Source organism: Gossypium raimondii, chromosome 7 (genome assembly GCF_025698545.1).
Source record: "Gossypium raimondii isolate GPD5lz chromosome 7, ASM2569854v1, whole genome shotgun sequence".
Lineage (NCBI taxonomy): Eukaryota > Viridiplantae > Streptophyta > Magnoliopsida > Malvales > Malvaceae > Gossypium > Gossypium raimondii.
In genome coordinates this window covers 29,335,206-29,349,349 of record NC_068571.1, presented here as the reverse complement: position 1 = coordinate 29,349,349, position 14,144 = coordinate 29,335,206, and the positions used below count along the sequence as shown (strand labels likewise).

Below are 14,144 nucleotides of genomic sequence, written 5' to 3'. Positions count from 1 at the left end.
TATTATTAAATATATTTTAATTAAAATATATAATTTAATAAAATTCTTAATAATCAATATTCTTATATAAATTTACTAAAATCATAATATATGTTACTATAAAATATAATTTAACATAATTATTATTAAATATATTTCAATTAAAATATATAATTTAATAAAATTCTTAATAATCAATATTCTTAATAATCAATATTCTTATAACAAAAATTCAAAGTAATTTCCACGGCTAAAATGTTAAGACTAAAATTGTGATTGTTGTGATTGTTGTTGTATGTGTGTGATTGATTCTATTCTTTGCAAATGAATATGATTTGAATTGTTAGATGCACACCGACACCTGCTATTGGAACAAGAAACATGGTTTTTTACAAACATAAAAGAGTAATTTGATTGAATTCTAGTGCAGAGAATCAAAAGCCCAGATGGAACATTTTGTACTAACTTTTTAAGTACATAAATAAACCTTTAGAATCCTAGGATTAAACGAATATAAAGACAATAAAATTAAACATGGAAGGAGGGATTGTTCAAGGAAATAAAGTCAATCTGGTTTCTTCAAGTTGAGACAATTATCTGCTGCTTGACTGAGTAACTCTTGAACCTGTTTCAGTTCCTTCACTGGTAAGGAAATAACATACAGATAGTTAGAACTTTAAACTGGGGAGCTTAATTTCTCTAGGTGAAAAAACAACATAGGTTAAAATCTGCTATTAGTCCCTGTACTTTGATTTGCTATTTTAAAATTTTGAAGCGGCAAATAGATTATTGCATTACAAATGCCATGTCAGCTTGCTATTTTAACATATTATTCAAAATAAAGAAAACCACTTAATAGATTTAATGACTGTCGTTTGCTTTAAGATTGAAATTTTGAAACTTGAAAAATTAAATGACTAAAAATGTTCCTGTCGGATAACATGGACTAAATCTACAACTTTTAAGCATAATAAAGGGCTAATAGTAGAATTTAACCAAACAGATTTAATTGCTGTTAAGACTACAATTTTAGAATTCGAAAAAGTACATGTACTAAATCCACAACTTAAGCAAAGTACAAAGTCTAATAGCTGAATTTGGCCAAACAACACATATACTAGTAGATCAAAATGAACTGAAAGTTTAAAAGAATGAGAGATGAAGCAACCATCCTATGTCTTGCATACACAAATGCCAGAATCAAAGCAAACTTAGCCACTGCTCAAACATATGTTGAAATTGAGCAGCCTAACTCACTCTCTTATTTATCTATAAGAAGATGGAAGATGCTTATGTTTGCTACAACACTACTACTCAATGCATATCTGGATTCGGGGAATATAACTTTTCAAGGACTTGGAAAAGCAAATCACACCTAAGCCAAGTCTACATAAAAAAGAATGTAAAAAGGATGGGGGAAAGGTACCAGCAGCCTCTAGTTGTTTCTGAAGTTCTTGGCCTACAACATCATTTTCAGCCTAGACAACAGGGGTAAAATGAAAATGAAAACAGAAAATTCCAACTACTAATTTAAAACGAACAACATTATTGAACAAAGTCTAATCACTAACGTCATCCCCACATGGGATCTAACTGTAATTAGAGTACTGATTGATTCCCAGAAATTCTGACCTGTTTAGCAGCCTTAACAAGAGCAGCACTCATGAGCTTAGGTTGGTCGGCGAAATTGGCAGAGTCCTCGGTGGGATTGGGAGGGGATTCTGGGTAATTAGGGGAGAGCATGGTTCATTGAGATCAATACACTTTCTACTTTGCAAATTAACAGCATGCTTCATGAGATAATCAAGTGATCTACAATTAAAAACAAATTAAACAGTACTATTGCTGAATATATTTAATGAAACACTTGAAAACGGACCTCAAAAAAAGATTATTGATCATAATTAGAAAACTCATTTCACCGAATTTGACAGAAAAACACTTCCGCAGAATCAGCAATGGTTCATTAAGATCCATACACTTTCATCACATATTGGCAGCATGTGAAATATTTAAATTGAAAATGTTATCATCAATGCCCTTATATTTACCAGGGTCAATAATGTTGAGGCAGCACACTCTGAAGTATTTGCCACAAGCAGTTCCCAAATCTACGTTGTCTGCAAAAACAGAACACACATTTTTAAGGGAATCGTCAACCATTAAAACAAACCACCATCACAATTTACATGTGAAAACTAGAATAACAGTTAGCTTCCATCAAGATACAGTATTACCAATTAAAAAAAATATCATCCATATCAATAAATTCATCAAATGGCTTCTGAGTGACATACATATTAGACGTTCCTTCTACCATTTCCATCAGCAGCACTAGAAAAAGCAATTCTATCTAGCTTTTCACAAATAACTAAAACTAAAGAATTGAAAGGGCAAGGGAAAGGATCGTAAAATGGATTTCGATTCAATGTGGCATGAAAAGTAAACATTGGTTCTAAATAATTATAATGATAGGTTAAGGAACGTACTTCCATTGTAGTGGTGAACTCCAACTTTGCACAACATGGCATAATACTCGATCTCCAACTTCCTAAGAGGAGGGCAGTTGTTGGCAATAATAATCAACTTACCTACAACACACAACAAAATAAGTATACATGTCTTCCAATGCTCAATCACCATTATATTAGCAACACAAAGGGAAAAATCGATTTTCAAACAGAATCTGTTTAAACACTATCTCCCAAAATGGAATACATTCACTTTAATATAACAAAACAAACTACAAGTGACAGAGATGTTCAAAACAACAACCAGATTGCTCGACATTTCAATATGGGAGAGGAATAAGTTCAATTTTAAAGAAACAATGGAATACCTTTGGAGCTTCTGAGAGATTTGAGAACAGTTTTGTAACCCAAAGTGTATTTCCCACTTTTCATAACGAGAGCCAATCTGTTGTTAATGCTCTCATGGGTCTTCTTCTGCATCAAAATACCATCATCAACAACATAAAAATGAATTAGCATGTTTTCAGAAAATTTAGGTTAAATATTCAAAAAAAAAAAAGAAGAGAAAACGAGTAAAAGGGTCAACAATGGTATCATGAGAGAACATGACATCAACTCTTCCACCAGAATCCAAACCTCTCAAAATCCTAAACTCTTTGTTTCAATTTCTAAGAGAGAAAAACTACAAGAAATACTAAAATTAAAGCTATGTCAACAATGGTATCATGAGAAATAAAATTAAATATCTGAATTAAGTAAAAAAAGAGAGAAAAATCTAAAGGAGAGACAAATAAGGGGACAATGTTGAAGACAATGTTGAAAAATCTAAAGGAGAGAAAAATTAAAACAGAGAAAGCGGAAGACAATGTTGAAGCAAAGATTCATACCTGAAATCGGCCTCCGATGAAGACAATGTTGAGGATTTGTTATGAAAGCAGAAGAAATGAGGACAGATCTGCAATACCGATGGAAGAAGAAGCAGAAATCTACGAGGGCAGAAAAAGGAAATGAAAATAAGAAATGGTAAGGATTCTCTAATCGGCGCTGGATGGGGGGAATAACTATTACGGGACCGGGTGTATTAGGGAAGGAACAGATTTGGGACGTAATGGCAATACAACCAAGCAAACAACGGATTAAAGGAGATTAAGTGGGGCCCACCGATTAGGGGTGTATTGCGAATACACCCAACCAAACATGGTGTCAGTATATTCCCAAAAAAAAATCTTAATTGCTGATAGTCTAGTTAAGTCAGTTCGTACTAAGAGACTAGGCTTAAGATTGTTTAAAAGCCCTCGTTTGAGAGTCTAAATTTATTTGCTTTGTATCTTTATTTTTTCAAAAAAAAAAAAAACTTTAACGTACTGCATATAAAAAACGACAGTAAGAGGTAATAGTATGGGATGTTAGTGGCGTAAACACCATGTTTGTTAATATTTGTCTAAAAGCGTTTGCATGTTTTTAAAATGAGAAAGGGGAAAAAGGGAAATATATTAAAAGGAAGAAGTACGGGAAAAAGCTTGGGCTAGGTATAGTGTGTACGCCATCGCTCTGTTCCAGTTATCTCCAAATCCACCTCCAACAACCCCTTTCGCTCTCTCCTCATTTTCCATTGCTAGGGTTTTGCTCTCTTTGGGAGATTTTGATTTCATCTTTTTCTTTTTCCTTCTCAACAGAAAGGTGAGAATCCTTTCTTTCTTCTTTTCTTTTTTTCACCTATATGTAAGTTTTCTCCCTTCAAATATTCTCTCCCTTTCCCTTATACCCTAATATATATATGTTTTTTAATTTATTATTTTCTGAATTCTTAGAAATTTGGTTGCTTTATGGTGTATTCTTATTTACAATTTTGTGATTTGAAGTCAGTTTCCATTTTTTTAAAAAAGTTATTTCTCGAACTTGTAGTTAAGCTCAATTGATTGGATTATTTGGTACTAATCATGATTCTGATTAGAATTGGCTGTTTTGAATAGGTTTTATGTATCAGAGAACTCTAAATATTGGTTGTAATAAACAAAATGTGATCGAACCCGTATAAAATTCTGTTTGTTTTACGGGAATTGCTTCCCTAGCTTTGTCAGATTTAAGTTTGATGACAGTGTCATAGTTGGATTTGTCTTGTATATAGTTCAGTGAGATCAATTGCTCAAAAGGTTCTCTCTTGTAAATTTTGAACTTTATTCTTTGATTATAGGGTTCAAACGTGAAAAGGGTACAATGTATTTTGGATACAATTGCGAAACATATTTTTGTGGGACTATAACCTGAAAATTTGACTTGCATGAATAAGAAACTTGGATTTTTGTCTAACCAACATGTTTGCATCGATGTTTTTCTCCTCCATAATATTTGGTCTGTTTAATCACATAAATATTACTATTTTCTTTTCATTTTTTTACAGCAATGTTTGGTTAACTGGAAAGAAAGTAGTACAAATGGGTACCAAATGGAACCTGAAAATTTTATTACTTCAAACATGACCTCTAACATTTTATTTATTTATTGAAGTGCTAAAGCAGAGGATGGAATTCTTGGCTGCATAGCTGCTTGACTCCTTTGTAGGAACTTAGACGAAAAAGATGAAAAATGGTGATGATTTCTTGAATTTCCTCCCTTGCGACTTGTCAATAAAGATACTTACTGCTTTAGAGGGTCCATCTGATCTTGTTCGCATCACTGCTGTTTCACGCAACTGGCGACATTTTGGTGAGCTTAGATAATTTTTATATTCCTCCTCTTTTAATATTAATATTTCTTTTTTCTTGTTAAATTGCTATAAAAACTCATGAGATCAAGACTGAATTTGAACTTTTTTCCATTTTGGTATAGTTCAAATGGAGCATAGCATCATCTGGATAATATTCTCAGGATGCAGTTTGGTAGTTGAGATTTCAATTTAGTTTTGTCATTTGGTCATTGCTTTTCTTGCCTCGTTTCTTGTTTCTCATTTATCTATCAAGGAATTTGTGCCTTTTTTAAGCAAAAAAGAAAAGAGAAAAAAAAAAGAATTTGTGTTTTGAAGTGAAATGGTTTTCAACAAAAATAATAGGTTATACTGTCTTTCTCTTTTCTTTTGGGGACTTTGGAAAGTAGCTGTAATTAATGGAAGTTGCATAGTGTTTCTTTGGCACTGAGCTAGTCATGGTTCAAATTAAAATGCATTCAAGCCTATCCCTCTTTCCTAGAGGGAAAAAGTAGAAGAGAAAGGAACAAAAGGAAGTGACTAAGTTCACCTGAAAAGCCTCGGAAATGGGGTAGAAATATAAGAAATTGTTGACACCAACGAAAGACACATTATTGTCATGGAGCCTGATGGGCTCTGCTCGTTTCCGGGTTATGTATAACATATGCAGAATGTGTTGCTTCTGTATGATTAGAAGATTGTGGATATTTTGTCCATTACATATCATTATAATTTCAGACTCCAACCTTCTCTGCTTCTTTTAATTAGTTTTTCCAATCCAATGCACCAATGCATTGAACCAAAAAAAAAACAGAGAAATGCATTTATCCTTCTTCGTATTTCCTTTGATGTGACTCATTGTTCTTGTTTCATTATTACCAAAAAATTTGATACATTAACCTGTAGAATACTTTTTCTATTTATTCCTTTTTCTCGCTTCTGCATCTCTTTAGTCCTTGAGGACCACTGCTGACCTTGAATAAACTGCTTTATTTCCTATGTGGTCTTTTTTCTTCTTCTTTCTGATGTGGATTTGGTATACAACCATATCGTATTTAATATTCAAGTTCTGAAAAGCTAAAGCCTAAACTTGAACATTCTAAGAACTTGTTTCAGCATATGTTGTGTTATTTAATGACATAATTTATATGTTCAAGATGATATCAATCTTGTTTTGCTGGTCTTTGATTGTCATGCATGATAGCTTGCAGTCATTGCTGACAAATTAGTTTTCAATGGTTTGCAGTGATTAGACATGGTCTATGTAAGCATCTGTCCCTCCAAATGTTTCCCCAATTATCTAGAGTTGATCGTGTCAACGAGCTAGGTGGCAGTACAAAAGGTCATGCTGGAGCTGGATCTAGCAATTTTATGGAGTGGGAAGCTTTGGAGAGGGAGCATAGAGCTTATGCCTTTTTAGCTCGATGTTGTTTGTCAACTACTGCTGGGGATTGCATCTCAGAAGCAATAATTGCTTCTAGCACTGATAATTATCCAGAGGAAAGCATATGTAATACTTTGGAACCAAGAGATAGGGTGGCTCGGACAGCTTCCTACTGGTCTAGTAAAGGACAAAAGAATCCTGCCGTGCCTGAAACATTGACATATAGATTGATTGCTGATTTGTGTGTTGTTACAGAGATCAAGATAAGACCTTTCCAGGGTATTTGCTCCGATTGTCTAGCAACTTGTTTTTCCATTTTTTTATCCATCTGGTTTTTCTTAGCCTGAAAATTTTCTTATAAGATTTGTATTTTTGATCCAGCTTACTTCCAGTTTGGTTACCCTATATATTCAGCGAAGTCTGTGAGATTTTGCATGGGTCATATCAAGGATGCGGATGAGTCATGCCAGGATTCTGGTACTGACAGGTTTGCATGGACTTACACCTCACAAGAGTTTGAAATGGCTCAGGTTAGTTCAAGTAGCTGGGTTCCTTCTGCACTTATCTATTTGATTGATCTTTCTCTTTCATTACTACATCTGATCGAGTCATTCTGCCAGCATTCATTGCCTATACTGAATGAAATTAGTAATTATGTGTGATTCCGTTGTTGAAAATTGACTTGTATATAATCCATTGATCTTTTTCTATTTGTTACTACAAGAATATCAGATTTGGTCATTCTGTGAGCAACCATCAAAACTATATTCATTTTAAGTATAGTTGTAATTAAATATGATAGCAATGCATATGATTTACCAAAATGGCTCTTAACAGTATCATTTCTGTTTTCATTTGTTTCCATGTTCCAGGATGCGTTTTATTGAAGTTGGTTATTTTTTTCATTCATATAGTTTTGTAAGAACTTATACAAGAGCTCTGACAACATACAGTTTTTTACATAAACAGGAAAACCGCTTACAGACTTTCAAGCTTCCAGAGCCTATTCTTTGCATTGGTGGAATATTACAGATTGAGCTGTTGAGTAGGGTCCAGAGACAGGAAATAGATGGCTTGTTCTATATCTGGTACGGTCAAATGCACCCCTTCTCTACTCGTACATTGCAGTAGAGTTATGAGTATAGATTTGCCATAAATTTCAATCATAATATCCATATCTAGGCATCTTTAGTTTTTCTATGACCATTTTGCCATGCCCCTCTAATAATGCAATATGTGGGGCATCATTGCAGTGTGTCACATGTTCAAGTTGTGGGACGCCCATTATCTCCTGCTTTTAGTATTCAGATACTTGAACCCCCAGAAAAATTCGTGCTAGAGGTACAGAGTTATTCACTGCCAACTTTACCTGAGCAGATGAGCTCTATAACCAGTTTGCAGATGCGTGTGAGAGACTTGGAGCAGATTCTGAATTTACTGCAGGGAAATGGAGGTGAGGTGGAATATGGATATGAATGGGAAGTGGAATCAGACGAGGACGAGGAAGAATTTGACATGGAGTAACTTTCTGCTGTTCCTCCCCCCCCCCCCGGGGGTCTGAACTAACCTTTCAAATGGAAGCTTGTTGGCAACTAAAGCGTGTAACCTTGTTCCGGATTAGCTTATATTCTGGGTTTATGTGCTAGTGTTATATATCAAAGCCTTAGCCATTCAGAAATCGAATCTTGTTTTCTGCTAAATCGGGTATATGTTTATCCAAGTAATAAAATGTGTCACTAAATCGGGTATATGTTTATCCAAGTAATAAAATGTGTCAAACAGAGCACAGGATATATATATGAACTCTGCCTAAATTCATGAATGTGAAGAAATGATAGCAATGTATAATAGTATTATTTTTGTTGAAAGCCAGAAAGATATGCAACAACAGTGGTGCTATAAATAGGAAGTGTAATTTCGAGTTCACCCCCAAGTTGACAAATTCTTCAAACCTTGTACCGATATGAACTTAAATGCACAAGTTGAATTTATTTAGATGATGATACTCAAGCTTGATGAGCAAAACAGGCTTCCCACTTCAGTTTACCTTGGACTTCGGTGGCGATGGAAGCAACTGCAACACACAGCACAACCTTGTCAGCCTCCGATCAGTCCAAAAACTTTTCACATTTGCTACATAAACAACAGAACTATAACCTAACGATGGTCTGTCTTATTTTTTTATCCGTAAATAATATTTGAATTTAGGATCTGGTATGTCTTAATAACTTGATATAATTCCCAAGGTCACAACATTCATTCAATGATTAACTGTATCAGTAAGCTTCAATTCATAAGCTTGTATGATAGCTTGTATGCTATAACCTCTTAATTTCTTTACCTTTTCCTTAACCTTTAACCCTACATAATCAGTGATTTACGTATACATTCACTGAAAACATCCAACTGTCTACTAAGCAAAAAAGAAAAATAATAAAAAGAAGTCCAGTCTAAGACTACAAGCATACCTGATAACAGGAGATGAAAGACGTAGCGAATCCAAGAGCTCCTGTTACACGAGGGGTGACTTTCTTAGGTGCCAATTGAAGAAGGCCAACTGCTACCACTATATCCAGTCCTGCTTTAACAAGAGCTAGAGTCCTCTCATTTGATTTTTGGAGCTTGGCACAGTATTCCTCATTCTGTATAATCGGAAAGAGAGAAGACTGATTATAAGGACATTTGAGGAAAACGGCATATTAGAAACATGCATGCTCTGAACATACCTTGTAATTATCACTGTCCTTAAGATTCTTTTCCAACTTTTTCATTGATTTAGATAGCCTTCTGAGCTCCCCAAGCTGATAAAAAGATGGTATATGTCATAAATAAGTGGATATAGCTAATGAAACATGGTAAGTAAAAACAAGTTTGTAGGTAGAGACTCATTCTCAAATTAATGAATGCTGAAGAGCACAGCAACAAACCTCAACCAAGGTGGTACAGATTGAAGAACCCATCCAACAGAAAAGAGATATTCGTCCAATCAGCTCAGTTCTTTCTTTGTTCTGTAAATGGCTTCCTTCGAGTTAACATTTGTAAACCAAGACTAACAAACTAAATAGAATAGAAAAAATGACGTGCATAACATATAGCATACCTTATAGATACCTGTTCTGCCAAGCCAGACAATTTGATCGAGAAACAAGAAAGTTGACAACAGTGCATTTTTGGACTGAAACAAGCATTACATTAACCCAAAAGCAGCATTAATTAAGTTGAGAGGTACAGAAAATTGGAAGTTTATCACACCTTTCCCAGCAGAGCAAGTGGAAGGGGAGTTCCTCGAGGAACTGGGCTAATAAGACCATGCAAATCATTGACAAACTGCAAATTCACAATTAAAAACAATAATCAAGCTACAATAATAATAAATAGTGTAAGAATTTAAGTTGGATACCAGATGCATTTTGTAGTAAAAAGTATAAATTTTATATGTTATGAGAAGTGTTCATTCAACCAAGCGTTAACTACTAAGTTGGAGTGTACTACTTTCACCCATAAAACAAAAAGGAAAAGATTATCAAATAAATACCCTTGTACAACATGCACCAACTTGTCATTTTTAGTATTAGGCATAGTGAGAGAACCTTAAAAAGACGGAAAACTTTCCGAGCCAAGCTGGTTGACTTGTCAACATTTTGGGCTGTGCCAGGTTGCCCATTACTTAAGAATTTCGAACCATATTGTATAGCCCTGCATATCTTATCCCTTGCTTCAGCCTTATTCAAATACAAAACTATAAGAGCAAGTTCTGCTCTAGTTGCGTCCAGCGTACTCATCTTTTATCTAAAAGACACCTGAAAAAGTCACAATAATTATATTTTCACATGAGCTTACACAGATCGAATGTAAAGAGCTAATCGAAGACAACATTATCAGCCAGTTTAAGCAAGCCACTAATAATGAAGAGGAGCTTCTACTTTCAATGAAAGTCAAAGTACACGTCAAAAACTCGAACCCATCATTCTTTTGTGTGTGTGTAAACCTCATCATTACCAAGTATGTTGTTGCTTAAACAATCAAGGTCTAAGCAAATGGCTTGATCATCCTATAAACAAATTCGCAATCCCTAAATAGAATGCAGGCTCTAACAGCTTAAAGCCATGAAACTCAAAACAGAATATCCAAAAGCAAATTACCATTTGGTTTGATATCATTCAGTGAACTCCATAAAATATAAAGCACTACAAAGCATCAATTTCTTCTAACAATTTGGCTGTGCTGTCTGATGTTTATTCGCTTGCAAAAGATGATATAAGGAAGCTTTTAGCTTTAAATCTTTAACAAATAATATGCAAACACACACAGACACATAATCAGCTGAGTCTAGTACCTAAGGTTTAGCTTAGTTTTAGAATTCTCTCATAAAATACTCACAATAACGACAACCCAATCTAATTCAACACTTGCCCACTTCCCTGTCAACCAAGCAGACCATATCACCAAGACAAAGGGGAAAGTAAAAAAAAGAAAAGAAGTAGAAATTCACAAATGAATCCAAATCAAACAAGATAAAAATAACCATAGAAAATGGAAACAAAAATTTCTTACAAGTAGTAACTAAAAGCATAAGAATAGTAGCAGAAGATAAAGGCATCTCAAAAACACACAGGAATGAATCAAACAACAAGGTTTTGGTGAATTATAGTACAAGTACCCAGATACAAGGAAAAGAGAGAATGGTAGCGAAGGAAGTGGCGGATGATTTGGCCTCGAAATCCACGAACTTTTTACCTTTCCTTTAAAAGGGAAGGGAGGTCTCAGTCTCTCTCACTCTTTGTGTCCTTTTTTAGTGTTCTCTATCTCTATGATAGAGGCATGTTTGGTCCAATCTTTTCCAAACCAAACCCCCGCTTTCTTCATTCCAATGTTTTGAGTTATGAACCGTTGGATTATGATCCTTGAAGACCCCATTGAATTTACGGCAAACACTGGTAATCACGCAACTCAAGAAATACGGCCTTATCCACATTCTTAGATTCTTGACTTTGGAGTTTGTTCTAAGAGAAGGAAAGGGTCCAATCCCATTGCCAATTGCTTAGCTGCACAACTTGTTCACTTTGTTTTTTTTTATAACCATATTCCAATTCAAGTCCCAATCTAACAAAATTTCTTGATTCAACAATTTTTTTTCCGAAGCATTATAGTAAGGATTTCTTGATTATAAACAAAATTCTCTTCGATTGATTTTTGTTGAGTATTTATGTATCCTTTAGGAGGATGGAGCTACGCATTTATATAATATAATTATTATTCATTGATGTAATATTTAAGTAGGCTTTATGTTTGTCAACACGTATTTTACTCTAAATTTAATATGTGTTTATACAGTCTCATGTGCGATCTCGCAGGTGGGTGTAAGTGCCCCTTCTACAAACACTCAATGTCATGCGTGCTCGATATGTGAACTACTTAGAATCTAATTTGAATCCATTCCGATTATGGATCAATAATAGTAAATATCATACCAATTTTTTTATTCAAATGTCATTTAAACTTGATCTCAAATGATCGAGGATTGCTTGTTCTTATGGCCTATTTGAAAATCAGTTATTTGAAGAAATCTAAGCTCAATTTTGTAAGAGATAAATTTTAAAGTTAATTTAAAGTTTAGAATTTTTAAAAATCAATATTCATAAAATAAAATAAAAAAGTGTTTCGAAGTATCATTTTAAGTTTATTGATATATAATATAAGTTGATTAATTAATTTCAGGAACTTAATTTAATTATTATAAGAGTTAAATGTTGAAGTGGGGTAGTAAGCTATCACTACGATGCTCCTCAATGGTTGCAATTATGAGCATTTGCTTGTAGTTTTGAGTTCCCAAAACCCATCTAATTAGCTTCTTCTTTCTTCTTTCATGACTATATTTTAACTTTGAGATATTAAGTTTATGTATTTTTTTTATTTTAAAATCTTAGTCTCTCTATTAAATTTTGTCGTTAAAATTAACAATGTCAAAGGTAAATTAATTTTTAATCCTCAATATTTTTATATTTTAATTAAAAACATAAAAATTAAAAACTTATGAAAAATAAAAACTCTTTGAAATTTAAAAAATACAAAATACAAAAGATTATAAAAATATAAAGAAAAATTCTAAAATTCAGTCTTATCTAAATGGACCAGACCGACTAGTCGAATCAAGAATCGATTGAGGTATCGATTCAATGCAAGTTAAAAAACCAGCTAACGCGAACCGGTACGGATTGGTTAAATTGAGCTAAAAATCAATTGAACCAATTTTAAATTGGTCAGACCAATTGGTTCCCAAAACAACCGGTTCAAAATAAATAAATTATTAAAAATATTTAAAAAATTATAAAAATCAGTTCACTTACTTGTTCAATTGGTTTTTTAGCTCAACCTATACCAGTTTTTTACGTTTCACTAGACCATATCTCAATTGATTTTTTATCCAATCGGTTTGGTCCAATTTAAATAACATTAAATTTTAGAATTTTTAATATTTTAAAAAATAATTTTATTTTTTATTTTCAAATTTTAAAGTGTTTTTATTTTTTTTCATATTTTTATTTTTTTAAAATAATATTTTTTTGCTAAAAAGACCTCTCCAGTCCTCTCAATTTTGATATTGAGCAAATTGGTCCCTCTCGAAAAAATCAAAGCAATTTAATTCCTTTCAATTTCGAAAGTGAGCAATTAAGGACAGTTAATCACAACATTAATGTTTTTTTGTGTCAATTTTACATAAATTTGATTGATACAATAACAAATTTAGCCCTCAATGTTTACATATTTTGTTAATTTGGTATTGATTCTAAAAAACCCACAAATTTAGCCTCAATGTTTACACATTTACAAGAATATTATGGGCTAAATTTGTTAAATCATGACCAAATTGATAGAATGTGTAAATTATGAGAGCTAAACTTGTTATTGTACTAATCAAATTTATGTAAAATTGACGAAAACATTAATGTTATGATTAATTGTCCTTAGTTGCTCACTTTCAAAAATTTTAGGATTGAATTGCTTTAGTTTTTTAAAAGGACCAATTTGCTCAATATTGAAATTGAGAGTGACTGGAGAGGTTTTTTAGCTAAATCTTTTAAAATATATTTTATTTTGCTTAAAATAAGAAAAATAATATTTTTATTATTTTAAATTTACATACTTTTAAAGGGTATGGACTAAATTGACAAAAAACTATAAATGTTGAGGGCTAAAAGAGTTTAGAAATTTTAAAAACCGGTTAATCTTCGAATTGGTACAAACTTTGTTGAATTGGGCTAAAAAATTTAGTTGAACCGATTTTTATATATTCTAATATTTTTATTTTTAATAATTTATTTGCTTTGAATTTGAATCGATCAAGTGGGTCATTTTGGGAACCAATTGGTAAGACCAATTTGAAAATTGTTCAACCAATTTTTTAGCTTGGTTCAACTAGTCTGTCCCGGCTCGAGGGTCAATTGATTTTTACCTCTTTGGATTGATACCTCAACCAATTCTTGATCTAACTGGTCGGTCCAATCTAATTTAGATAACATTGAATTTTGAAACTTTTGTTCATATTTTTAAAATCATTTTGTTTTTAAAATTTAAAGAGTTCTTATTTTTCATAAATTTTTATTTATGTAAAAATAATTTTTAAATT

General features: G+C 32.8%; 3 protein-coding genes across 5 annotated transcripts; 1 reads left to right on the top strand and 2 right to left on the bottom strand.

The window, feature by feature from the left end:
* Positions 1 to 407: 407 nt before the first annotated feature.
* LOC105797350 (60S ribosomal protein L30) lies at positions 408 to 3,376 on the bottom strand (the record flags this gene model as incomplete). Its single annotated transcript, XM_012627338.2, has 7 exons — positions 408 to 621; positions 1,406 to 1,457; positions 1,612 to 1,700; positions 2,031 to 2,099; positions 2,469 to 2,570; positions 2,819 to 2,924; positions 3,338 to 3,376. Coding segments are annotated over 7 exons (534 nt in total), but the record flags the coding sequence as incomplete, so codon positions are not given.
* A 435-nt stretch (positions 3,377 to 3,811) lies between these two features.
* Positions 3,812 to 8,385, top strand: LOC105797354 (F-box protein At4g00755). Of its 2 annotated transcripts, none has more exons than XM_052634061.1 (6): positions 3,812 to 4,172; positions 4,959 to 5,156; positions 6,380 to 6,796; positions 6,899 to 7,047; positions 7,487 to 7,605; positions 7,771 to 8,385. In XM_052634061.1, the coding sequence occupies exons 2-6, from the start codon at positions 5,030 to 5,032 to the stop codon at positions 8,039 to 8,041; spliced, it is 1,083 nt and encodes a 360-aa protein (XP_052490021.1). In that variant the 5' UTR covers positions 3,812 to 4,172; positions 4,959 to 5,029; the 3' UTR covers positions 8,042 to 8,385. The 2 variants fall into 2 exon arrangements, with proteins under 2 accessions (XP_052490021.1, XP_012482795.1); XM_012627341.2 differs by having other exon boundaries at positions 3,814 to 4,130.
* On the bottom strand, positions 8,249 to 11,369 carry LOC105797387 (peroxisomal membrane protein 11C). 2 transcript variants are annotated; one of them, XM_012627379.2, is made up of 8 exons: positions 11,072 to 11,369; positions 10,108 to 10,317; positions 9,770 to 9,844; positions 9,618 to 9,692; positions 9,445 to 9,525; positions 9,244 to 9,318; positions 8,986 to 9,159; positions 8,249 to 8,591 (listed from the first exon to the last, which is right to left on the bottom strand). In XM_012627379.2, exons 2-8 carry the CDS (start codon positions 10,297 to 10,299, stop codon positions 8,556 to 8,558), a joined length of 708 nt encoding a protein of 235 aa, XP_012482833.1. In that variant the 5' UTR covers positions 10,300 to 10,317; positions 11,072 to 11,369; the 3' UTR covers positions 8,249 to 8,555. The 2 variants fall into 2 exon arrangements, with proteins under 2 accessions (XP_012482833.1, XP_052490022.1); XM_052634062.1 differs by having other exon boundaries at positions 11,178 to 11,366.
* Between the last annotated feature and the right edge of the window lie 2,775 nt (positions 11,370 to 14,144).

Bases quoted from the DNA above. Each gene is read 5' to 3' on its own strand.
- LOC105797354 (XM_052634061.1), top strand. From the start codon at position 5,030: ATGAAAAATGGTGATGATTTCTTGAATTTCCTCCCTTGCGACTTGTCA. The intron at 7,048-7,486 runs GTTAGTTCAAGT...TTACATAAACAG, and splicing joins AAGAGTTTGAAATGGCTCAG to GAAAACCGCTTACAGACTTT. The intron at 7,606-7,770 runs GTACGGTCAAAT...GCATCATTGCAG, and splicing joins GATGGCTTGTTCTATATCTG to TGTGTCACATGTTCAAGTTG.
- LOC105797387 (XM_012627379.2), bottom strand. From the start codon at position 10,299: ATGAGTACGCTGGACGCAACTAGAGCAGAACTTGCTCTTATAGTTTTG. The intron at 9,693-9,769 runs GTGTGATAAACT...TGCTTGTTTCAG, and splicing joins CACTTGCTCTGCTGGGAAAG to TCCAAAAATGCACTGTTGTC. The intron at 9,160-9,243 runs GTATGTTCAGAG...CCGATTATACAG, and splicing joins AGGACAGTGATAATTACAAG to AATGAGGAATACTGTGCCAA.